This window comes from Penicillium canariense, assembly GCF_028826845.1.
Source record: "Penicillium canariense strain IBT 26290 chromosome Unknown utg000007l_segment0_segment0, whole genome shotgun sequence".
NCBI lineage: Eukaryota > Fungi > Ascomycota > Eurotiomycetes > Eurotiales > Aspergillaceae > Penicillium > Penicillium canariense.
In genome coordinates, this window is record NW_026622734.1 from 1704621 (window position 1) to 1729481 (window position 24861).

Sequence of the window (24861 nt, forward strand, 5' to 3'; positions counted from 1 at the left end):
ACCGCCATGGCCACCAGGACAGACCCGAGCGATACCGACTTCACAGTGTTCATCCGCTTACCATTTCCCAGGGGAGATTTTGTTGATCCGCCTCCCGTAAGTCCTCTAGTCACGGGCAGACCCTCCGCCTCGCGCCGTATATTGACCCCGTCAGGTGGAATGGAATGCGGTCAAAGACCAGGCGTTATGGGATATTCTTTCACGGCCCTCAAAGGGAGATGATATAGACTGTATGTGCTGACCCGTGCCCTGATGCTTTTGACCCATCACCACCTTTTAATAGATAGCTGATCTCGCAACAGGGAAAGCCCTGTAAGTAGACCCTGGCCTCAGCCTCAGCACGCCGGAGAGTGGCAAAGCTAACATCAGATGCATAGGGCTGAGAAATTTGATGTCACTTTGCAGTTTTTGCTTCAGCAAGCTGCCTGGCTTTATGACAGACAGCTATCCCAGGTACGGGCACAGATGCGCAAGGTACCTCCGGTGCAGTCGAACTCTCCCTCGCCAGCACCGGGTTCTGTCTCGGGAAGTACGGCTTTAAGTGGACATCCATCAAAGGGACCAGTCCCTGCAGGTATGCTGTACGAACATTCCGGTTCATTACTTGTCTGATGATTCATATATAGGAAATCGAGGCCTCACCCGGCAGGTATCTCAACAGAAGGACGTTCCTCAAACAGGTCATTTTCTCACACAATATGCTACGTGACCGAGCTGACAGTTTTGATAGTCCCTAGTGGCCGCCGCACCAGCTCTACCTCGATTACTACCGTTAACCAAGCCCGCCACTCTCGGGACTCCTCTCGCAATGAGATTCCGACAGAGGGTAGAGAGCAGCGTTGGGAGAACTTTGTTCGTCGACCATCAGTCACCAGACGGGAGCAGCCACCTGCTACATCCTTCCTGCGGTCTCCACCCCTCGAAGAAGAGGACCTCAGCTCGAGCTCAACAGAGTCGGACTCCGAAGGGGAATTAAGTCAGAGAACGCACGGCTTCAGAAAGTTTGGCAAGTTTTCCACTCAGCGCGTCGGTCTCCGCGACGATGAGGAAGAAGATGAAGACGATACCCCGGCATTTCTACCCCTCTCCCGAGAACCTGACCAAGCTCCACCAGGCCGGTCTGGTGAAGAGCTGAGTACAACTCTACGCCTAGACGCGGAGCGCGCTGCTGCCACACGACGACGTATTGCCAACCTATCTGGCCACAGAAATCCCGTGGCCACAGAGTCCTCCACCAGCTCTATGAGCTCGGGCGCCCCAGCAAGCTCGACAAACAGCGATAGTCGCCACCTCAGCCAGCCTGCTAGCGCACTAAGCCCCCACCGAGCCGGCGAAGCGCCCCGCCAAAGCCCACGCAGGTCAAAAACTTCCGCCCGGGAGGCTAGCGATGGTACTCCGAGCATGGGGAGCAGCTTCAGCGACCTGGATGGTGAGTTTCCCGGCCCTGATATTATTGTGCTCCCTGCTGACAGGGGGTTTCCTTAGACGCCAGTGTTACACAATCGGCTTTGGAAGAGGCTCTTATGAGCAATATGCAGCATGGGGGTATGGCTAGTCGCATGAGCACGATTAGTCAAGCTTTGCGTAGTCGCTACTTGCAGTGAATCATTAGCATAGTTCAAATCTGCACCCTGAAAAGACTACATCTAAATCGTAGAGCGATTAAATCTGCTTCCCACGGACTGTTGCCCATTCAATAGTTAGCATCACCCGGACAACTATCAACTAATCCTGGCCAAGTTGTCAGGGGAGTGTCATTTATACCGCGGTTCAACTTGCTTTCGTTAGGGTAGATAAGCGAACTTCCTTGTCAGCTCCTTGGCCACCTCACACACATTCTCTACTCTAGCACGACTTTCTGCCGACATGATATGATCTACACCATCGAGATTAATATGGACGGTAATCTTCGACTCCTCCGTAGGCCCGAACGAGTGCTGCGATATATTCGGTACTTCACCTCCCCGGTGAGCCCCACGTGACCCCAACTGGTGCGGGCGCCGAGCAGTCTGGCCCCCCTGTTGAATCCACCGGCTTCTCAACGTGTCTACAGTGCTCTCAGCGCTACCCAGCCGGTGTCTTGCATCGGTCCAACGGCAGCGCTAGCACCAACACAGCCCCTCCGATCTCCGCTGCTGTCAACTTAATGGCGGGGTACTCGACGTGATCGATGGAAGCTTCGGAAAGTCCCTCAGACAAACATCGCTATAAAGCAGCTTAGCCGAGCTTTGTCATGGTCGCAGACTCGGTTACGTTGCATTGAACGGGCCATTATCAATCGCACGACGCCGATTGACAGAACGACTTCCCGGGTCGCATCCCGCCCGTACCCCTCCATTGACGACATCCTCGGCTTCTGATTTGCGAAACCCGGCCATTTGCGGCCGAGCTACCGAGTATTTGCCACGGGCGTGTCAAGCTTTCCTCTCTTGAGTCCCTGGGGTTTTTCTTCATTGACCACCACGCCCAAAATGGCCCCCTCACTTGGCGACATGGAGCCCGCGGAAGCGGAGTCCGCGTACTTCAATGAATACCCACCGCCAAAGGCGCTTCCCAATCACGAAGCGCTGGCCCGCGCGTTCATCGAGCGTCATGTGGAAGCCAACCGGCGCGTGGTACTCGTGACCTCTGGTGGAACAACGGTGCCTCTGGAGACACAGACCGTGCGATTCATCGACAATTTCTCCGCCGGTACCCGTGGTGCCACGTCCGCGGAGTACTTCCTCGAGCAAGGATATGCGGTAATCTTTCTGCATCGCCAGTACAGTCTCCTGCCGTACTCGCGACACTACAGTCACTCCACAAATTGTTTCTTGGATTTCATGGATGAGGCGCCGCCTACGTCCGAGTCAGAAAATCCCGATCATGGCCGCATCGTGGTGCGTAGCGAGTACCAAGACGAGATGCGCGATGTGCTGCGTAAATATCGCTATGCCAAGCAAAATAATTTGCTGCTGTTGCTCCCATTCACCACCGTCTCCGAATACATGTTCGAGCTGCGGTCATTAGCAAAGCTGATGCGCCCGTTGGGTCCCAATGCGCTTTTCTATCTCGCGGCCGCAGTCAGCGACTTCTTCATTCCTCATAACCGCATGGCCGAACACAAGATCCAGTCCTCCGAAATCCCAAGTTGCTTCGATAAGGAAAGTGCCATTGGGTCGGATGAAATCTACACCGGCGAAAACGAAAACGAGCCACCGAGGAGTCACAAGAAGCTTGTCATTGACCTCGACCCGGTCCCCAAGTTCCTGCACCGCCTCGTCGATGGCTGGGCTCCTGATGGAAGTATGGTCGTCTCGTTCAAGCTCGAGACAGACCCCACGCTGCTCGTATACAAAGCGAAGACGGCACTCCAACGGTACTCGCACCATCTGGTGATTGGCAACCTGCTGTCTACGAGAAAGTGGGAAGTTGTTTTCATTACGCCCGACCCGCCATACGAGAAATGGATTCGCGTCCCCAAAGCTCGGCGCAGCAAGAGTATTTCTGGCGTGGAGGATCAAGTTGGACTGGCTGAGATCAAAAAAGGCCGCTCTGCGCCAGCCCCAGAGGCAGACCAGCCTCCTCCGCTCCAAGCTGGAGGGGGCCTCGAGATCGAAAGTATTATCATCCCGGAATTGGTTAAACTGCATGAAAACATGATTAAGAAGACGACAAATGCTTCATAGGGAAATGATATTTCATGTCCCGCTGGCTTTCGGTATAGTTTCGACTAGATCTTCTAATTCAAAGAAAACTGGTTTCCATCGTCTAGGTTTGGGGCGAGTTGTATAGTCTACGTACAGTGCTCCATATGGGGCCCTGGATGTCCGAAGGTTGACGCGAGGCCGCTTAGCTGCGAGTATCAATTATCAACCGTAACAAGTATGGAGGGCTGCTTGGATCAAATGCTCATCGGGATTGCCGCACTTTAAAAGCGGCTGTACCGAGGTAGCTTTGTCGCAATACTGATACGGCACAATGGTGCTTAATTCTTTAAATGTATAGTATGGGAGCGTCTCGACAGTAATCTGTACGGGACAAATAGAGTGGTGTCACTATTGATCCGCGCTGACTGGAGAGACTTACGCGGTAGATAGACGACCAAAGTAGGTTCAAGCCTGTTCCAACTTGCCTTCTTTCGTTGCGATTCAGGGGTTCGAGGGATGCTGATCGTGGAAGTCGATCGTCGTGACGATCCAAGAGGCGGGAACAGGCGTCTCTTCTCCCACACACGGAAACACAGATATGATACAGTAGCAATGGAAGAAACAAAAGAAGCCAGATGAACCGAGTTCGATCGATAGGTCTGGCCATCTAAATCTGGCATTCTTGTGCAATTGAAACCCCACATACTCACATTCCAGCCGCCTTCGGCCCCCGGAAAACAGTCCTACGCGTCCCGCTGTGTCAGCACCCGCTTTGAGGCGCGGCCCTTGTCGATCGGTGCTTTTGTGCCCTGGAACCATTCCTCAACTGCAGGCGACCTGTTCTTTTAGCCCTCGGGGAACGATGCCCTCAATTGTCCCGGGCGACTGACAGCTTCTACGACCCAGGATGGTCCCCCGTCGCCGCTATAGCCGCCGGTTTGCTGCCTTCGCCGCCGCCGTCGCCCTCTTCTTCCTGTACCATGTCTTCACGCTCCAGTCCGATCTCCAACCCCAACGACAACCCGCCCCCAGCAGCGCTGGCCGCGCCGACCGCGCCGACCCTCAAAATGCCGGCGAGCCCGCTCCGTTCTGTCCCCCTCTCCCGGGAATTGAGGATGTGCTGGTTGTGATGAAGACCGGCGCGACCGAATCCAGGGATAAGGTCCCGGTTCATTTCCAGAGCACGCTGCGCTGCATCCCTCACTATGTGATATACTCCGACTTCGAGGAGGTAATCGAGGGCGTGCAGCTCCATGATGTGCTCCGCAGTATGGACCCCAAGGTGACCCAACAGATTCCCGACTTCGACATCTACAACCGCATCGCGAAGCTCGGGCGCAAAGGCCTCGAGCAGGACGACTTCGCGGACGAGGCAAACTCCGCCATTGGCAAGCCGAATAACCCGGGCTGGAAACTGGACAAGTGGAAGTTCTTGCCGATGGCGCAGGAGGCGCTGCGTTACAAGCCCAATGCCAAGTGGTTCGTCTTCATGGAGGCCGATACCTACGTCTCATGGCCGACCCTGCTGGCCTGGCTCAGCCACTTCGACCACACACAGCCGTGGTATCTGGGCACGGAGACGCAGATCGCGGACGTGATCTTCGCCCACGGCGGCTCGGGCTTCATGCTCTCGAATCCGGCCCTCCAGCGCGCGTCCGACCAATACGACGCCCGTCGCGCCGAGCTCGACCACTACACGGATGAGCACTGGGCAGGCGACTGCGTCCTGGGCAAGGTCCTGGCTGACGCCGGCGTCGACCTGCACTTCACCTGGCCAATCCTGCAGAACTCAAACCTCGGCGAGCTGGATCAGTTCACAACCGACCTATACCGACACCCATGGTGCTATATAGCCGTAGCATTCCACCACCTCAACTCGCGCGAGATCGAAGAGCTCTGGAAATTCGAGCAGAAGCGCTGGCGCGATGTGAGCTACTACCCCTCCCCTTGTGCTGCTCAATACCCAAATAGCCCCCACGCTGACGCCCGATTCCCAATAGAAAAACAAGCACATCCTCCTGCATAGCGACGTCTTCCGCGAATACCTCTACCCCGAAATAGCCTCTCGGCCGACAAGACTCAATTGGGATAACTTGGCCGACGACAAACAGCCTTTCGCCTCGACATTCGAGGACTGCCGCGAGATCTGTGAGGCGCAGAAGACCTGCGTGCAATTCTCCTTCCGCGACAGTATGTGCTTCACAGGCACCAATCCACGCCTCGGCTCTGCGAATCCCACCGCTGCATCGGGCTGGCTGACGAGTCGGATCCGAGAGATGATGGATATGAATGGGATATGCAAGGAGCCCGAATTCGGAGCCGGCTAGGTGGGAACATCCCTGTGTCTTATGCTTGGTACTGGGTTGACTATCTGTATGCCTTGCTTTTTTTTTGTCCTACCGGTGTTATGAAGCTCTCGTTATGGTTTGGTGCATATGGAATTGGATGGGATTGAATGGTCTTGGTATGGGAGTATATCTATATGCATGGCATCGGGACTGGTTTTAGTCTGCTTCACCTTGTGTCTTCTCCTCCGTGTCTTACTACATTCTTGGCGTCTCTTTGATGGAAAAATCCACGGTGATTGGGTATAAAGGAACCCGTGCGGAGAGAATTGTGCTGGATTGAAGCTTAGCATGGCGATCCTGAGTTTGTTGTTGCTGCGCACGTCAAATGGCTATACGGATTTCTTCAGGACTCTGGGTTCTTGACTTGCCTTTGCTTTTGCTCTTCTTACATGGCTCTGGAGTTCTGGTATGTGGTACGAGTTATTGGAAAACATCATCTACTACAAGGGGATATCCAAAGTTTCCTACAAATGGCAGACTCTAGACCCAAAGCAATCGATTGGGATATCCTAAGGGAATCAAACGAAGGACAACGGTACCTAGGGACCTATACTCTAAGAATATTTTACCGCAAAAAGAATACCTCATGCCGCCCAGTATATACAATGGTACTGCCTTGCTCACAAGTTTGGGCTGTTCGGATCCTCCAGACACTGATCGACTCGCATAATATGGAGTCCAGCATCCCTGACATGTCTGATGAATTGCGGGAGGTACGCAACAGTTGTTGGATCTAGGAAGTGCATCACAGCGAGGTTGCCACCTCTGGCGATGTCGCGGTAAAATGCCTCCAGCTGCTTTTCTGGAGTCGACGTATTGGCCCACAGCCAGTCTTCGACGTCAACGCTCCAATTCACGATGTACGGGTTGCGAATATGTTGTGCGAGCTGCTGACGCATCCGCGCACCGACAGTACCGAAGGGGGGCGGAAGTATGAGGCTGTTGGGATCCTTGGTAAGTGTCATTCCCACATGGTGTGGAAAGATCGACGTACAGTCAATGCCTAACTCGTCCCGCATTGTCAACATAGATTGAACAATCTCCTGATCAATCTGACCGAGGGTCGGTAGCCCTTCCATTCTTGAAATATATTAGCGATCGATTCATGGATTAGTACATGCATAGCTACCGGGGACTTACCTAGGATGAGTGTTGGAATGCAAAGCAACCTGGTGCCCCTTTTTCAACATCTCCTGGTAGAATGTGGTGAAATTGGTCGAGCTATCCCTGAGTCCAGCTGCGACAGCAAAGAATGTGGCCCGAACGTCCTCCTCGTCAAGGATTCTCATTACATCTTGTGCATATTGAGGCTGCCCATCATCAATGCCGAAGGCGAATGAATTGGGTCGACTGCAGCGGAGGACTAGCTGTCCCGTGGGAAGCTTTTCTGGGATGGTGAATTGATTGTTGGATGGGGATGGGGCAGGGATATTCGACACAAACTCCACACGGTGGATGAGGATGGGCTCCTTGGTGTAGAAGCCGCTGAAAGAGACCGAGACAACGCGATGCTGATTGATCCGAAAATGAGATAGAGGAATGAACAACTCGGTCCTCTCTGAATATGCTGGAGCTTGGCCGTTATCATCGTGCACATCGTCCCGGTAGCTGTTGTTGGTGGGCGGCGGCTTCTTCATCTCCGGCTGCTGGACCAACTTGAAGCCCTCATCCCAGTCATCCGTTCCATCGTCGGAACTCTCCTCCCTTGTTCTCATAACGTATCTCGACGCCTGCACGCTATCGGGCACGCCAGGAAACGGAGCCCGGTTTGGGGAGCACTCCGCATTGTTCTCGTTCAGTGAGACAGTAAAATCTTCATTCCCCTCAAAAACCACATGCAGGAAGTGATCCTGCCATGGAAGGAGGCTGAAGCACCCATATGCATTAAATTGCGTATGGAAGTTCTGGTCGGGGTGAGTAGGAAACAGGCGCATGGAGCCAGGCTCATGCTGGAGGGTCAAATTCTCGCCGGTGCCGTGCCAGAATCCCAGGTCATTGTGGAGCAGGTCTTGGAAGGTGTCAATGACCAGTGACGGTGTCAATCTAGGTCCCTCGGCTGACTTGGTTCTCTCGTGGCGGGTTTCAAACCAGTGTTGGAGCTCGTAGGGTCCATGGACCAGGCTCGTCGCTGCGGGGAGCAGCAGTGCCACAGCGAAGGCTGGCGCGATCAAAGAAAGAGGGGATCGCATGATGGGACATGCACTTCCGTAAGGATTGGATAATAGGTTGGTAGGGCGAGCAAACAATAGGATTATCAGTGCAACTTTGGTGGTAATGCCGGAAGTCAAGCCAGTGATCTTCAAATTGAGTAAGTGCGGTGCAGCTCCTGCCATAGCTTACGTCTTCGCCATCTGCGCTGTCCTACGTACGGCTAAGGAAGCTTGAAACTCCGGAAACCAGGAAAACTGAAGAGATTACAACTGGCTGAGATATGAAAGCATAAACCACGCCTCGCCTTACCGAACTCGATAGAATCCCCATGAGACCATGGAGGTTCCTTGAGCAACAACTAAATAGTAGCGCCCACTCTGCAGCGTCCTCCAGCGCATCCTCATCTGGAACGTACATCAACCCCTATTAAATCCCCACTCCACTTTTCTCTTGGGCTCCCGAAGAATCCCGGGTGCACAAAATCCATGCCACGAAGAATTAGCCGTCGAATATGTGCCGCCTGGCTGTAGTGCAAACACCGAAAAGATAAGAATGGCGAAGAACACATAAAGTCACCTCTCGTTGCCGTCAACGATCATTTGTAACACCATGTGTGACTGCGTAAAATGGGCACGAATCGAGAGAGGCTGATAGGAGGTAGGCGCTTTGGGATAGCTTTACCACCCGTCATCGTCCTTGTTGATGGTGGGACGGCCCCACTGCGACTCCTCCTCTGCAGGCTCACCTTCATCATTGGCACCGTTGTCATCATCGTCACCGTCTCTACTCCACCCGAAGGTCCCTGCCTCGGCCTCAGTCTTAGCTTGATCAGCTTCGCTGTCAGTAGTATCGTCGTCGAAGCTCAGGGTAGCGTCCGAGGGCTTGAACACCTGAAGGAAATCGGGGACCGTCTGATTACTCTCCATGAGCAATTTGACCAGGTCTGGAGCCAGATCTTCGTCACGTTCGTTGTAGAAGGAGGTTGCAAGTCCCTCGTTCCCAATACGCGCAGTTCGGCCTGCATACATCCAGAAATATATTTAGTAGATGCTGCTCAATAATGTAAAGAAGTCATGATCCAGAGGAGAATTGAACATACCGATTCGGTGCATGTACTCCGTAATACCTCCCTGAGAGGCACGAGGGAGGTCATAGTTGACCACATGCATGACGTTGATGATATCCAGACCACGGGCAGACACTCCGGTGGTAATCATGATTGGGCATCGCGCGGTTCGGAACGAGCGGCTTTTTATTTCAGAAAATGATCGAACCAAGTCCAATGAGGAAAGTTGAGGCACTTACATGGCGTCCTCCCGCTCACGCTGGGTGCGATCTCCATGCATGGAGGTGGTGGGCAGTCCTTGATTGAACAGGAAGTCATCAACGTAGTCGACTTCCTGCTTGCTGTTGACGAAGATGAGAGTCCGAGTGGGAACTAGACTCAACAGCAGGTCGTACAGAGCCTGCTTTTTCTGAGGATTTTCGACCCAGTGAACCTATATGATATCGAGCAGGTCAGCTGTCTGTATCATCCCCATCATGATCAACACATACGATTTGCTGAATGTGCCGAACCACACTTCCGGGGCGTGAAATTCGGACACGAATATGGTCGCGACTCAGATAGGTCCGAGCGAGCTGTCGGCACTCTTTATTGAAAGAGGCCGAGAACATCAAGTATCGGTGATCTGAGTCCTCGTTCATATCTGCGACAGTCATATGATCAGAGACAGGAACACTGGAGCATTGGGTTGGGGATAAAGCGTCAGCGCCAAACTTACCACCTCCAGCCATAAGGTGCTTAAATTCCTGTTCCCAGTCTGCTTGCAGCAGTTCATCAGCTTCATCAATCACCGTGTAACTTGAAAAGTGTCAGTCAATTCACTACCATCGTAATGAGGCTAACACAAATGTGCACTGACCGGACACGACGCAGCGACAACACATGCGGCTGCTTCATGAAGTCAAGGATACGGCCTGGGGTTCCAATGAGGATATCACATCCCTTTTGCAACTCTTCACGCTGGAAGCGAGCGGGAGCCCCTCCGTACGCGACGCAGGGACGAAGCATGGATCGGTAACAGAAACGACGCGCATCGTCAAAAATCTGATTTGCGAGTTCTCGCGTGGGGCACACAATGAGAACCAATGGCTCGGCCCTCACTGCATGCTCCCGAGGATTCCAGTCTGCAGCAATATCTGGGCGAGGAGCGGCCAGCTTTTTAGCCTTCCCCATAAGCTTTGAAAGAATGGGAATCAAGAAGGCACCGGTTTTTCCAGAGCCTAGCCAGGTTAGTGCCTCGAAGTGAGAAATGTTTGGGTAAAGGGTGCCGACCAGTTTGAGCAATTCCGATCACATCCCGTTCTTCATGAATGGCCGGGATCGTGTAGCACTGAATGGCAGTGGGCCATGCATAGAGGCAACGGTGGAGGTTCTCCACAAGCACCGGGTGAATCCCAGCCTCCTCAAACTGGGTCATGTTAGCAGTGAAATAAAATCCCGAGGACCGAAAGCAGCTTACCGTGGCCACCGGCTGCAGCTTGGCCTCACTCTCGATCTGAACTGAGTAAGGCTCCTCTTGGCCGGACATCTTCAGCCTATTCCCCGTTAGTCATTTTGTAAACGGAAAATGGAAGGGGAGAGTAGGGCAATTACTCATTGAAGCGATTACCCGCGCGAGGGATGAAGTCATCGTTGAAAAGCTGTTCCTCTAGCTCGAGGCTGCGAGGACCAATATCACCGTACTCATCCTTCCATTCGTACCGGGCCGCCACGCCAGCCCAATCTGTGAATTCCTTATTATTGTAGCTTTCGTAGCTGAACGGAACTGGGTCCGTCCAGCCTTTCTCACGCGGCACTCCAGCTGGCTTCACAGTCCCATCAGAGGAGTCAGCCTCGCCATCATGGGCGAAGGCCCGGTCAACATTGTTGGAGACGTCCCGTAGGACATCCTTCGCCTCGTCAAACCCCTCCATGTTGGTGTGAGGAGATGCAGAGAAAGCCTTGAGGGTGCAGAGAAGAGTAAAAGGAACCGTTCGGTTGAAATGATAAACCTAGCCGTTTGAATGGTTGATTACCACGTGCGAAGAGGCACGCGACACGTTGAACAAGGTAGTGGAGAGGTGGGGAGGTGAGCAGGTGAGGTGGAAGGAGAAAGGAGTAGACACGAAGGTCAACAAAGCGACGTGTGGTGAATATTTCTCAGCGCCGTCCTCGTTTGGAAGGAACCTCTTTGAGCCTCAGCCACCAACATCGATACAGGCAAACAAGGATCTCAGGGGACGACATCTACGAATGGTTGAGCAATCCGTAGAACACAGATCAACGAGATAATAGAATCGTGAGTGGTCGACCTGATCGGCCATCCTTGCTTCTACCACGATGCTATCCCATTTGTGCATATATTCTGGCACCCGTGGGCAGCTCCCTCAGGTGAGACTGCACCTCTAGGTGAGCCAGGCGCTGTATTCTGTCTAGGTAGGAGATACACATAGATCGAGAGTATGCACGGATCCTATGAGGCTTGATTCAAAATCACAAGTAGTCGGATCTATATGTTTATTTGATAGAAGCACACGACCCAGTGGGACGGCTGACAGCGTCGATCAATTTGTTTACCTTGAGATCTTCACCGAGGCTAGCCGAAAGGGTAGAGGCGATATCGAAAGTATCAAACTGCGATCTCGAGCGCGAGCACACCACACGCCCCAATTGTGCGGCCCCAAAGACCCCTGCCAAGTGCATCGGCATAGGATTCGGTGGTCGCAGCATTCGTTTTCCGCGTTTGGGGCATTAGCGACCGAGGGTTGAACCTCGGAAGCTGTGGTCCTCGGCATTCCAAATGCCACACTGCCCGCTGAGTGCAACAGTCCAGTCAGAGTGACAAGTGGATCCCGCTCCGTTCCAGCGCCGCGGGTAGAAGGAAATATACGCCGTAAGCGTGGGCACGGGACCAACCTCCGCCAGGGAGCTCCAGGGCTCCTTCTTACACCTCCGCAACTCTGCTCTTTTAATCGCAATGGCTCCCTCCGATAGTACTGCGGAGCCCGATGCCCGTCGCAAGGGCCCGCGCATTGAAGAGGCTATCATCAACCCTGGCGCCGTCAAGATCAACGTCAAGGGTGCCTTCATTGTCGACGACGAACCCCGGTCGCGCAGCCCCGTCGAGGCCGAGGGCGTACATTACGAGAACAAGGACATCCGTCTACCACACCACACTGGCCTCGTTAGCCATGTCGCCGTCGATGTGAGTTGGATCGCCCTTGGAGAGCGTTTTTTTTCGTCGCTGCTCGTGCCCCGCACCTGCGACCGACCGTCCCCGCAACCCCGCCGGACCATGAGCACGAGTCATCAGAGGGCAGCATGACTGACTCAATTTCGGTGTTCGTTTAGATCGGCGGATCGCTGTGCAAGCTGGTCTACTTTACGCGTGAACTCGACGCTGCTGATAACGGCGGTCGCCTCAATTTTATTAACTTTGAAACCCATCGGATCGACATCTGCATCAACTTCATCCGCCAACTCAAGGAGGAACACCGGAAGCGCAATGGTTCCGTACCGGAGGAACTGTGTGTTGTGGCCACTGGAGGTGGCGCTTTCAAGTACTACGACAAGCTGAAGGAGGCGCTGGACGTCAATATTCTCCGGGAGGAGGAGATGGAATGCCTGATTATCGGTACGTGCTCGGACAACCGGCCAACGGACCTCATCTGATCGGTTTTCTCGCACACCCAGGTCTCGATTTTTTTATCACTGAGATTCCCAACGAAGTCTTCACCTATAGCGATGCCGATTCCGAACCTATGCAATTTGCTGAAGCCCGACCGGATGTATATCCGTACCTCCTTGTCAACATAGGGTCTGGCGTGTCCATGATCAAGGTCTCCGGCCCCAGACAGTTCCAGCGTGTAGGGGGAACCCATCTCGGTGGAGGCACATTCTGGGGCCTCATGTCCTTGCTGACTGGCTCCCGAACATTTGACGACATGCTGGCCATGGCGGATCGCGGTGACAACAGCGGGGTGGACATGTTGGTAGGGGATATCTATGGCATGGATTACAGCAAGATTGGGCTCAAGAGCACCGCGATCGCTAGCACCTTTGGGAAGGTGTTCCGCTTGAAGAATGCCGCCGAGCGGGGTGCTGAGGACGGCGAGGGCCTGATCCACGACGAGGATTCTGAACACAGCAACGGCGGAGTTAACTTCCGACACGAGGACATGAGCCGGAGTCTTCTATACGCTATTAGGTAAGTAGGCCTTATTTTTGCATTGTGGTTCCATTGTCATCCCGCCAATACAAAACTAACTTCACATCAGCAACAATATCGGCCAAATTGCCTACCTGCAGTCGGAGAAGCACCAAGTCAAGCACATCTACTTTGGTGGATCTTTCATACGTGGCCACCGTCAGACCATGAACACGCTCTCCTACGCCATCCGGTTCTGGTCCAAGGGCGAGAAGCAGGCCTACTTCCTGCGCCACGAGGGCTATCTGGGTGCCGTCGGTGCTTTCCTTCGACGACAGCCGCAGAACTGGGGACGCAGGAACAGCATCGACGAGCTGGCGGCACCGCAGGCGGTCCGGAGTCTGGTCCAGAACCATAGCCTTAACACTGAACAGAATGGTGCCGGCAGCGCATCATAATCCCCAGCAAGAACGTGATTCTTGCTATCCTTGCTCCCGCGTGTGGCGTCAATGACTGATACCGATACCCCTTTAAATGTATACTTCATTGAAGCTTTCGCGCTTTTCGTGCTTGTTGTGACCGCTCCCGGAGACTTGATTTGGGACTGTTTACTACTTTCCCCGGCTACTTGATTCGCTGTGTGCACTCGATGGCCTCGGCCCCTCTTGACACTATAATCTTTCACCCCTTCTGCTCCAGTTTACAGAAGGGCACATCGCATTTTCTCTCTCAGACAAAAGCGCTCTCAAACGAGATACCCCCTGGAGATTTTCAACATACACAAACATCACATGTTAGAAGAGTCACCTGTCATATAGAATGAGAAGAAGGGGAATTTTATTTCAGCAGCATGTTGATGTTTAAATTAGAATGTCAATGGTAAATCTCACCAGTTTATGTGTGATACGGAAGGGTTTTTGAAACTTGCCAGATTATGCCAACTGCGAACAAACATATCCATGCTCGGCTACATTGTGATGTTTGCTCATGATGATCGTGGGTGCCGTTTGGCTCGTGCTAACCGTCTTATATTGATCTCATACCCCGGACTCTGCATCGGCTTCTTCTTCGTACCTACATCTCTCTTCACATTCACGTACCCGTCTATTTTATATTATACTTTTATTTACACCATGTTCGTCTTATGTGCTTGGAGTGATGGGTACACGCAACATCGACCGGCAGCGAATCAGGCGCGGTGGCTCGATATTTGTCTACCGGGTGATTGTTTTCTTCTCAGAGAAGCAGCTGGCCCAGTTGGTTCTTGTCCCACTATCAGGTCTCGTTCCAAGTACCAGCAGAGGTCAAGGTTCTGGGTGCATCACTGGTTTGCTTGGCCGGGGAGAGCTCAGAAAACGTACAAGTTTCAGGTGTGTGCTGCTAGAATTTCTTCTCGAGCGTGTGTCAGAATAAGGTTCGAGCCGGGCTCTTTTATGAAGCCCATACCACCACGGGGAGTGGGGCGCCTGTCTGGCATGGGTTTTCTATCATCACAGTATCCATACCGGACCGCGGAGAGTGCAGCCAACAGAGCAACCGAGAGTCTCGCAGTGGCAGGTACCAAGCCCGGTAGTATCTCGGACTACTCATCCAAAGATATGCCGAGGAGACCACCGAAGAGACCGAAAATGAGAGGTAAACCGATTGACTCGACTGCTGTCTCTAAATCGCCTCTTGTTGTCAACCCCCGCAATTCGGTTCAAACTCCTGTCCAATAACTCGGAGATGGTGCGGGTCTTCCCACTGGTAGCATGCAATGTGAACATTCCAAGGCAATTTTATAACGATGTGGAAGTGAATAGCGACATGGCGCTTTTGTTGCAGCTTTCGAGAGTACAGGCGTGAGACACATTGGAGAAGGCCGCGAGGAGGAATTTGAGGTTTTCTTGACGAGATCCGGAATCGTAAAGACTCTGTGGGGGAAGTGACTTGAGTTAGTCCACTTAAGATGCCACGTGAGAAATAAAGTGATATTAAGCTTGAGTTAAGATTGTGAAACTGAGTGTAAGTGGCCATTGATGTCTGAACCGAAGCTACCAACACTAATATTCCGACTTGATTTCATCCATTGATCCTACACCAGGAATTTATTTTGCCAACAGGAACGAGTGGGCAGCATAGAACTTGCCCAATGGGGAAGGCTCCGGGGTTGCTTCGGATCACATGACCATATATCGGCGTGCACGTGGGATTGCGCGTTCTGCAGGGCCAACGACCTCGATAACTTGATCCTCTGTCCCTCTTCTCTCACACACCGCCATGCGTCAATGCTAGTCGCCCCAGCTCGATGACTCCCCCGCCCTCATCGCCTTCTTCGATTCCCCCGCCTATCCCCGTCGACACGCATCCCAACCGCGCCCCCGGATCCAAGGCCCCTGAGCAGGACCGCATCCCAGACCCTGATCGCCTCGCGCCGGAGGATGCTTACTTCGCGACATCTCTGTCACGAGCGCGCTCGGCCCCGGCTAACTATGAGGATAGCCTGCGATCCATAAATGATGGCTCGAGGGTTGCGACGTTGCGGGCGCCGCGGGGGATGCTTGGCGCGGACCCTTCCCGAAAGGACGTGACGAAGCTGGGCGCCGCTGGGGGTCGTCGGAGGCGCAAGGGTGCTTGGAAAAAGCTGCTTTGGGTGAAACAGACTTGTAGGTTTCTAGAGGCGGCTAGTGAAATATTTGGTCTCTTATTTGAGATACTAACGGGCTGTGGTAGATCCGGACAACTATACAGATACCGAAACATTCTTGGACCACCTGCAACGAAATCCTCGAGTACGGCCGTACGACTTCTGGCCTCTTGTCGCCGACTCCACTGTTATTGTCCAACATGTCTGCTCCGTCGTCATCTTTGTTTGCTGCTTCGTCGGCATTGTTCAGGACCGAGTGAGCCCCGTATCGATTGTTTGCTGGGGGAGCGTTGGCACCGCCATGGGCTGGATTCTTTGGGATAATTGGATCTGGAGAGAGCAAGCGGAGCTTGCACAGGGTGCCCAGGTTGCCATCGGTGGTGACGATGGCTCAAGTTTAAGCTCCATGGCCAGCGTGGCTAACCCATCCGGCAATGAACCACAACCGAACGGCACAAAAGGCAGCCCAATCCACGGACTTGGGCTGACGATGTCTGGAAACGAATCAAAAGAGCAACTATCACAACGGACCGCCGAATTCAATGGAAGCTTAGATGAGATAGGAGACCCGGCACTGCCCGTCGGAGCTCCCTCTACAGCGTCAAGTATTGCCCTTGGCAGTACAGATGCGCAAGATAACGAACGACGATCTTTATTAACGTCACGCAATCGCCAACGGCTATCGACCGTCAAGTCGGCCTTTCTGATCTACTTTTCTTTGCTGGGATTGAGTCCCATCCTGAAATCGCTTACCAAATCTACCGCCAGCGACTCCATTTGGGCTATGAGCTGCTGGCTCTTAATTATGAACATATTCTCCTTTGATTACGGAAGCGGCGAAGGCGCCGGCGCCACGACCAAGTTTCCGGCTTCTCTTTCCACCAACGCCGCGGTGATGGCATCTACAGTTCTTGCATCCCGCTTACCATCAACCACACATGTGTTCAGCCTGATGCTGTTCTCTATGGAAGTCTTTGGACTGTTTCCTATCTTCCGTCGCCAATTACGGCAGAAATCCTGGACGGGTCATGTCGTGCTTACCCTCGTTCTGGTCATCATCGCTGGGGGAGCTGTTGGCACAACTCTTGGCGGCGGTTGGGCATCGGCCATCATTGGGTCTATGCTTGGAAGCATCCTAACTGCCTTTTCCATGGGTGGGTGCAGCTGGTGGCTCATCAGCTTGCAGAAGTACAAGAATGTTGTCATTGGCCCTTGGGATCCAGCACGTCCTATTATCCGACGACACTGGAATTAGCCCGGGCCACCCCTGCCCTTATTGTTCTTTTCTTTCGATGATTCTCGCCATTGAGATACAGATACGGCGTTCTTCTGGGCTTTACCTCTCTTATACCCCTAGATTATTGTGTTTGTACTGGAGAAGGTATCTTGTACACTATCGCATCTATTTCATTTCCATCATCTGGCCCGATGAGCTGAGCACATGTAGTATAGCATTTCCACGCCATGGCCTCCCGCCACATGTCGGGATTTGTCCAGACCAAAGGCTTCCAAGATCATGAGCTAGTCTCCTCAAACTATAGCTTTTCTAATTGGGATATCCTTCCCGAGGTGAATGTTCAATGACGCCACAGGAATGCAAGCAGGAGGAGAATGCATGCAGTGCCGATCCGGTATGCCAACCTCAACAGTGAACTATTACTAGCTTCCCGCTAGCTTCCAGCACACCCTTTCATTTCGTGAGATCGATCGTAAGCATTATACTTTTTACGGATCTCATGGCCTCGCCATGCAGATCAAATCAACCGACCGACTGTCCAGTGACAGTTGATCTCCTGGCCACCAAGCCTAGCGCCACCCGGTGCTCGGAATTCCAGCGCCCTGCTTAGCCTTGTCTCCCGTTCCTCGAACTAGGTTTTGCATCCATTGCCTGCTTCGCTACTCCACTTTGCTGCAGGGATGGAATACACGCGCCCCGCAAAATGACTCGATGTACTAAATCGTACGGTCTGACGATGCGGTTGCTAGAAGGGGAGGGCATTGTCCTCTTCAGCCGCCGTGTGGCCCAATCTCGGGCCCGACGATCATCTTGTGCATGTTTTGCTAGATTATCCGAGCTATTGGAGATTAATAGTCCCTTTGTCCGGCCTCCACGCGCTTCTTCCTTCCCTATCCCATCTGTCATTTCGTTTCTGCGGCTTCGTGCTGTCCTTCCTTTTTTTGAGCTGGGTGCCTCCTCCGGGTTTGTTTCTTCTCTGTCAATCTTACGACATCAATCGCTTCCTTATTTGAGCTTATTTACTGGTTTTTGGCCATTCGCATGACAAGTTTCACCATGCTGAAGAACATTGCCCTCGGCCTGTTGGCCGCTCAGAGTGCCGCGGCGATGCGGTTTGCCATGTATATTGACGAGTATGCTGCCCACCATGTGATGAATTGAATCCATTCAGAATCTAAACCGAATCCAGATACCATACTGCCGACCTTCCTGGTGCCAATCAGACAGGAAACATTGATCACGCGATCATGGCCTTCGCCCCGACGAACATCTTCAATTCCAACTCTGCTCCCTCATTCACCCCATTCGAGCCAGTGGACACCATGCGCAATCGCTTTGGTCCCGATACCAAGCTGATGATTGCCATTGGTGGCTGGGGTGACACTGCTGGCTTCTCCGATGGAGCCAAGGACGATACGACCCGTCAGCGCTTCGCGAAGAACGTCGCCTCGGTGCTTGATGCCAACGGCTTTGACGGTGTTGGTACGGAAAGCGTTCGTTCTGATAGGTACAAAGATCAAGTGTTGACCAATGATGTTAGATATCGACTGGGAGTATCCCGGCGGCAATGGTCAGGACTATAAGCAAGTCCCCAACTCCGACAAGGTCAGCGAGATCGACACCTACCCCAAGTTCCTGGCTGCTATTCGCGAGGCTATCGGTAACAAGACCCTCTCCATCGCCGTCCCGGGCCGTAGGCAGGACATGATTGCCTTCACCCAGGAGAAGGCGTCCGAGATCTTCATGTCTGTCGATATGGTCAACGTTATGAGTTACGACCTGATGAACCGCCGCGACAACGTGACTGCTCACCACACTAGTGTTGCAGGGTCCCTCGATACCGTCCAGGCATATCTTGATTTGGGTCTTGAGCCTGAGAAGATCAACTTGGGCTTTGCCTACTACGCTAAGTGGTTCACCACGGACCCTAACTCCGACTGCAAGGACCACCCGATCGGCTGCAATGTTGTCAAGCTCGAGAATGACGATGGTAGTGACACTGGCAAGTCTGGTGCTTTTACCTTTGAGAAGGGCGTGATGGATCCTCCCCCCGCAGACCTTAAGACTTCTTATAATGGCAAGTGTGGCTATTCGGAGGGCTCCAAGTGTCCCGATGGATCGTGCTGCAGTGCTTACGGCAACTGGTACGAACACCCATTCTCCTCAAGTGGATTCCCCCCATATACTCATTCGTTCCCAGCGGTACCGGCGACGACTTTTGCATGGCGGGCTGCCAGTCCGACTACGGCACTTGCAAGGGCATCTCGATCACTGACTCTTGGCGACGCGCTGAGAAAGACGGCCAGACCGACGAGGAGGCCGGTGGCCAATACTACTGGGATGAAGAGACCAACCTCTTCTGGACCTGGGATACTCCGGACCTTATTACTCGCAAGTTCCAGGACATCGTTAACTCCAAGAGCCTGGGTGGTGTCATGGCCTGGTCACTGGGCGAGGATACCTACCAGTTTGCCCATCTTGATGCTATGCAGAAGGGCGTCGAAGACTCTACCCAGCAAACTACCGATGAGTAGATCCTCGCCGTAGGGACAGTGTTGCAAAAATTTGTCGCTGAAGCTGTTTCTTTCAAAGCTTGTTTCTTAATATATTGACATAATTTCTCTAATGTCTTAAAGCATTCCTCGTCATTGATGCATCCTACCACAACGACCCATGGTCAAAAGCAACATGACAAGGTCTACGAGGGCTGAAAGGACAGTGAAGTCGGGCCGTCCTCATATCAACAGAAGCTACTCGTCATTCCCATCGTGTCTAATAGATAGATTCACAACATCGTGCTTCTCAAAATCCCTTTCAATATCAAATTTTTTCAATTTGCTACCCATTGCCAAGACACAAAAGTCACACTCATAAGCTACCGCATCGCAGTTCCATTTCCCGTCACCTTCTTCGCGATATCAGGGATCCAAAGTGGCACTCACAACACAGGAAGAAACTCCAGAAGCGGAATCTGCGGCACCAGGTCATGATTTGGGCTCCAGCCCTCGCCAGCCTATGGAAATCGCCGCATGGATCTACAGATGCAATGAGCCTGCGATTATGGACGATGCAGACGTGTGGATAACAATGCTCGGTGGATTCCGACCTATTAGCCCGGCATCTCGCTGGGTTCATAAAGCATTGGAAGTATCCAATTGATTGGTGGCCGGCCGGCCGGACTGCCCAGGCACACGCCCGTGATGTTCTCTCGACGTTTCGCAGAACGAGGAGTACGATCTCAGTAGGTAGCTTTACGAACCCGTTTGGCGTTGTGTTTTTTTTGGATTAAATAGTATCTTTCGAGCATAGGGGGTGAGTCAGAACAAGGTAACATTAAGCTGTGCCAAGCTACCTGAACACGAAAACACTGTTGCCTTGGCTGGGCAGGGCCCAAAGCTTGGCATCGTGCTCAAACTGATCAGGAAATGGGGAAAAGGATATAATTCGCAGGAAAACTGATATAATGGGTATCAATAAAAGGAGAAGACATGAAGGAAAGATCAAACGAAGTCATAGAGTCCACCGCGCCCTGCACCATCTCAATGGCGATGCCGTCGCATTTGCCACCAGTGCTTCTCGCTCTCCACAAGCTGTTCCCGCTGGCGATTGCTCCACGCCCGCAGTTGTCTCTCCGGGCCTAAGAGTCGCACACGGTCTCGGCCACGCTGGGGATATCGCTCGTGGACGCAGTACCCGATTGCCAGTTCCAGAAGCTCGAGAAAGAAGTAGGCGATCGGGACAAGCACGAAGATGGCTAGCGCGACGCACTCTGGTCCGTGCTGGTCGACAATGTCGAGTAGGTCTGCCGGCTTGATGTATGTGACGGTCTGGGTCGTGGGGTGGCAGTCATTGTGGTGTACGGGTTGGGCCTTCGTTGGCGTGTCCTGGAGGCTGTCCTTGCTGGAGCTTGACCACCCAAGTTTCCCGAAGATCGTACCGTAGTGGTCTCTGAATGCGCGGTCGTGAGCAGAGTCGGGCGGCGAGTGTCCTAGCCTGTTCTCGGGCGAACCGCGCTCAAGGCCTGGTGCATTCGAGATGGAATGTAAATCTGAGCGCATACGCTCGATGTACTGCAGGAATGTTGGCCTTGCATGATGCGCAGGCTCAGACACGCGCGGCTGCGGCTGGCCACTGTCTTTGAAGCGGATTGTTGGGGTATCGCTAGTCAGAACGAGCTGAAAGGGCAATGCGAGACCCAGTGCCGCATAGAACAGTCCGGCGACGAGGGCATAGTGAGCAGCCTTCATGGTGGCTGGGGGTACCCCCAGGCGATCTGGTCAGCGGAAGCGTGGCATGAAGGTAAACTCTGGGGGCGCCATGAGAGAAGACCCTGATTTTAAGGACCGCCATGGATGTGGAGAGCTTCTCAGCAATGACCTCGATACGTTTTGGCGCAGAGCATTTGGTTGCCAGCAGCGAGGGCATGTGGTCATTCCCGCCTGCCGATTGGCCGCGGCGCGACTGGTTGGGGGTGGAGCAACCCGCCTTTCTGATTTGACCGTTGCCTGATCGGCTAGTATCCACATGCAACTTGATCATAAGCGTGATTGGCGCTTGGATACGGAGCGTGAGGTCGTAGCTTGACTTCAGGCCGTGGGGGCGAATCAGTGCACGTATTTCAAACACCCTGTGCAGAATGCAACTATTCAGCACGGTACCTACAGTCGTTTATACGGGGAGCTAACTGTATGAGCGAGAAACTCATAGAAAATGAAATAACCCGGTCGCAAAACACTAGCTAGTTACGATAGATTAAAAGCGAACCTAACCTCGTAGATAACGAAACTTAGTTATGGTCATGCCTCAGCCCTTAGGCAGCAATCTCCCTTCTAGGTACACACTCTATGAGCGTCAGACATTGGTGACATCCATTTTGCGAATGACCATGGGAATGATCTTTTACTTATTTCTGAACCTTATCTAGGCTGCACTCCCACGCAGCATAATATTCTGCATCAACCCAGTGAACCCCTCGCCCACCCGGGCGAGCGGCGCCTCAACCCCAATCGGCGCCCAGACGGAGTATTCTCCGTCGACACCAATTCTGGTAGTGAACTCCATCGTCTCCGACTTAGAACCATCGGTAGAGACAGTCAAGCGAGTGGCATTACCATCACCAACGAGACTGACATCGGTCCAGTTGTTCAGCGGCAGTGTATAGTTTAACGAGTACGGGCTCCCGCCGCTAATCAGAGTGGCGTTGGTGATGGTCCCGTTTCCATTGACGAAGGTCGAGTCTGAACCAGCGAAGAGAGTACCTGGATTGCTGGAAGTAGGCTTCACTCGGAACGAGAGCGTGTAGTCGCGCCCCTTGCTGCTCAGCGGTGTCTCGAGGTAGCACCCGCCAGCGAAGTGGATGGTGGAGTCGGTCATGTGGCAACCGTGGATGGTCCCATCATATCCGTTGCCGGAGCGGTCCCTAACAGTGTTTGAGTTTGAATTGTCGAACGTGTAGTGCAGGATTGTGTCGGACCTGCTGGGGATTTTGCGGTCCAGGTTCTGGGCTGGCACTGCAGCGTGAAGGGTGTCGAAGATAGAGGTGTACTCAGCCTCGGTAATGTTACCACCCCATTGCTTATCAGCTAGAGCGGGGAGCGCATTGCGCCAGGAGTAGTAAGCTTGCAGCACGGTAGTCGAGTTTTGGCCGTAGTCATTCCACAGCGCGGCGACTTCGCCCAGAACGCGGGGGTTGCGACGGGACGGATTATCGCCGATTGCCTTGCTGTCGAAGACCACGGGTGAGTAAGGAGAGCCAAATGGGCCATTGAAAATCTTGCTCAGATCCAATTCCTGTGCGAATGACCCGGACCATCCGCCGACAAGGTAGACATAATCATCGGAGTTGAGTACATTGTACCCGTTCTGGATGTAGTCATAATAGGGTTGATCCGCCCTGACATCCCAGTGCTGATACGAGATGGTCTTGGAGATATTTGCTCCCTGATTGGGCGTGAAAGTACCCCAGATGCGCATGGACTTCTCGCCCTTGGTCTCCGTTTGGATGAACGTGTTCATCTCGTTAACAAAATGCGTGTAATCAGAGACCAGCCTACTATCGTACTCATCAGCGCCGATGTGAACGACTTTGCTATGGAACCATGGAAGGAAAGTCTTCCAGATGGCCTTCATAGTGGGGATGGTCTCCGGGTGGCTGATGTTGAGCATGCTCAGGTCATCGAGTCCCAGCTGGGGCTTCCACTGGACAATGACGAGCGCGTGGCCGGGAGCCTCGATCTCGGGGATGATAGTGACACCACGCTTTGCGCACTGGATCTGGACATTATCAAACTGCTCGCGAGTATAGGATTCGTTTTGGCGACGGTTTAGGCCAGCTACGGCTTGATCATCGGACCAAAGTCGGAACGCTGCGGCCAGCTCCAGAGATTGTTCTGCAGAGTACCTTTCGACATTGTTGTAGAGGTTGTCGCTCAGATGGACGTGAAACGTGTTTTGCTTGAAGAACGAGAGGTACGAGCACATTTCAACCAGAAATTCTGGCGGGTAGTAGTGTCGCCCGGCATCGAGCTATGCATGCAATTAGAAATGACCCCCGTCACCAGTTGTGAACACCTACCATAACACCACGGGTGCCCCAGCCAGGGGCATCAGTACCCGATCCCTTCGCGAGCGTGGAGTTTCCAGCAACAGTAGCTTGAATAATTGACCGAGTGGCCCACCATGAACCCAGGGGACTGGCACCTGTCACAACCAGCCCGCGATCGTCTACGCGTAGTTTATATCCCTCTTGGGTCCATCGTCCTGCAGCATCCATGAAGCTCGTGTCGTTGCCAAAGGTGACGAAGATGGAGTTAGGTTTGCGCTTCGTGGCCTGGGAGAGTTTCAAGTCCAGTTCCAGGACCGACTTGAGGTCCCCTTGGAAGGTCTGCGCGAACTCCAGCAACGTCGGCGGGATCAAGGTCTGGCCAATATTGTCCACCTCCTCTGCGTAACGCGAATCGACCACAATATCGGTGAGCATAGACACATTGTAGGTACCCCCAGTCTCTGTGAAGGGAATTGTTGGTATCGTGGCAATCCGAGCAGCAGCTAGACCAGGCCGGTGTCAATATCAGCCAATTCATCCCATTTGCCGACGACCAGAGGATCAACATACCACCCAGCCACGACAAAGCACTCGCAGTGCGGAAAAGAGCACGAACCAATTGCATCGTGGTGTCGCGCAGAGGATATGCCTATCTACACGCTCTATCTCCGGCTTAATCTAGCAGGTACTAGTCACTCACCAGGATATTTCTATTCGGAGCAACTGCGGTGCGGAAAAACCAGCACCCGTGTAACTGTGCCAGGGCATCTCTCCAGAGTCGCATTCTGCCGAGGAGACGTTGCAGTACAACCAAGGAGAGGGGAAAGTGATCGACGTGTGCTGCAGAGGGGAGCTCGATATCTGCGACGATTGTCGGCGGTTGGCCAACCAGCGCGTTGAGTTATCCGCGTGGTGTTGCAAGCGAACGCTTAGCGGAGAATAGGGTAAATTGGTGGTTAGATTTGTGCACGAAGTAGAGGAACAATTTGAATCATTGTTTCAAATTGAACGAAGTTCTTTGATGTTGTAGTAGGTGAGGGGTGAGGTGGTGGGGTGGACAGGTGCGGTGTGTATTCTGGAGTGCTGCCGAGAGCATGTAAGGAGTATAGATTGCATTCCACTCTAACTGTTGTA

General features: G+C 53.1%; 10 protein-coding genes across 10 annotated transcripts; 6 read left to right on the forward strand and 4 right to left on the reverse strand.

Moving 5' to 3' along the window:
* Positions 1-6: 6 nt before the first annotated feature.
* On the forward strand, positions 7-1604 carry N7482_009641 (uncharacterized protein; the record flags this gene model as incomplete). The annotated part of the gene is made up of 7 exons (XM_056691765.1): positions 7-96; positions 155-230; positions 303-312; positions 378-574; positions 627-680; positions 731-1429; positions 1486-1604. The coding sequence occupies 7 exons, from the start codon at positions 7-9 to the stop codon at positions 1602-1604; spliced, it is 1245 nt and encodes a 414-aa protein (XP_056539471.1).
* An 867-nt stretch (positions 1605-2471) lies between these two features.
* On the forward strand, positions 2472-3668 carry N7482_009642 (phosphopantothenate--cysteine ligase CAB2; the record flags this gene model as incomplete). Its single annotated transcript, XM_056691766.1, has 1 exon — positions 2472-3668. One exon carries the CDS (start codon positions 2472-2474, stop codon positions 3666-3668), a length of 1197 nt encoding a protein of 398 aa, XP_056539472.1.
* Positions 3669-4536: 868 nt separating this feature from the next.
* N7482_009643 (glycosyltransferase family 31 protein) lies at positions 4537-5956 on the forward strand (the record flags this gene model as incomplete). Its single annotated transcript, XM_056691767.1, has 2 exons — positions 4537-5556; positions 5630-5956. The coding sequence occupies 2 exons, from the start codon at positions 4537-4539 to the stop codon at positions 5954-5956; spliced, it is 1347 nt and encodes a 448-aa protein (XP_056539473.1).
* A 641-nt stretch (positions 5957-6597) lies between these two features.
* On the reverse strand, positions 6598-8166 carry N7482_009644 (polysaccharide deacetylase family protein; the record flags this gene model as incomplete). The annotated part of the gene is made up of 2 exons (XM_056691768.1): positions 6598-7057; positions 7118-8166. The coding sequence occupies 2 exons, from the start codon at positions 8164-8166 to the stop codon at positions 6598-6600; spliced, it is 1509 nt and encodes a 502-aa protein (XP_056539474.1).
* Positions 8167-8805: 639 nt separating this feature from the next.
* N7482_009645 (DEAD/DEAH box helicase) lies at positions 8806-11107 on the reverse strand (the record flags this gene model as incomplete). Its single annotated transcript, XM_056691769.1, has 7 exons — positions 8806-9146; positions 9228-9376; positions 9434-9627; positions 9686-9992; positions 10054-10414; positions 10467-10729; positions 10788-11107. The coding sequence occupies 7 exons, from the start codon at positions 11105-11107 to the stop codon at positions 8806-8808; spliced, it is 1935 nt and encodes a 644-aa protein (XP_056539475.1).
* A 1043-nt stretch (positions 11108-12150) lies between these two features.
* N7482_009646 (pantothenate kinase) lies at positions 12151-13778 on the forward strand (the record flags this gene model as incomplete). The annotated part of the gene is made up of 4 exons (XM_056691770.1): positions 12151-12378; positions 12525-12807; positions 12867-13380; positions 13451-13778. 4 exons carry the CDS (start codon positions 12151-12153, stop codon positions 13776-13778), a joined length of 1353 nt encoding a protein of 450 aa, XP_056539476.1.
* Positions 13779-15607: 1829 nt separating this feature from the next.
* pigc (phosphatidylinositol N-acetylglucosaminyltransferase) lies at positions 15608-17201 on the forward strand (the record flags this gene model as incomplete). The annotated part of the gene is made up of 2 exons (XM_056691771.1): positions 15608-15965; positions 16033-17201. 2 exons carry the CDS (start codon positions 15608-15610, stop codon positions 17199-17201), a joined length of 1527 nt encoding a protein of 508 aa, XP_056539477.1.
* A 1038-nt stretch (positions 17202-18239) lies between these two features.
* N7482_009648 (uncharacterized protein) lies at positions 18240-19717 on the forward strand (the record flags this gene model as incomplete). Its single annotated transcript, XM_056691772.1, has 4 exons — positions 18240-18316; positions 18373-18665; positions 18724-19327; positions 19384-19717. 4 exons carry the CDS (start codon positions 18240-18242, stop codon positions 19715-19717), a joined length of 1308 nt encoding a protein of 435 aa, XP_056539478.1.
* Positions 19718-20722: 1005 nt separating this feature from the next.
* Positions 20723-21430, reverse strand: N7482_009649 (uncharacterized protein; the record flags this gene model as incomplete). Its single annotated transcript, XM_056691773.1, has 1 exon — positions 20723-21430. One exon carries the CDS (start codon positions 21428-21430, stop codon positions 20723-20725), a length of 708 nt encoding a protein of 235 aa, XP_056539479.1.
* Positions 21431-22103: 673 nt separating this feature from the next.
* Positions 22104-24352, reverse strand: N7482_009650 (uncharacterized protein; the record flags this gene model as incomplete). Its single annotated transcript, XM_056691774.1, has 3 exons — positions 22104-23708; positions 23758-24230; positions 24298-24352. The coding sequence occupies 3 exons, from the start codon at positions 24350-24352 to the stop codon at positions 22104-22106; spliced, it is 2133 nt and encodes a 710-aa protein (XP_056539480.1).
* Positions 24353-24861: the final 509 nt, after the last annotated feature.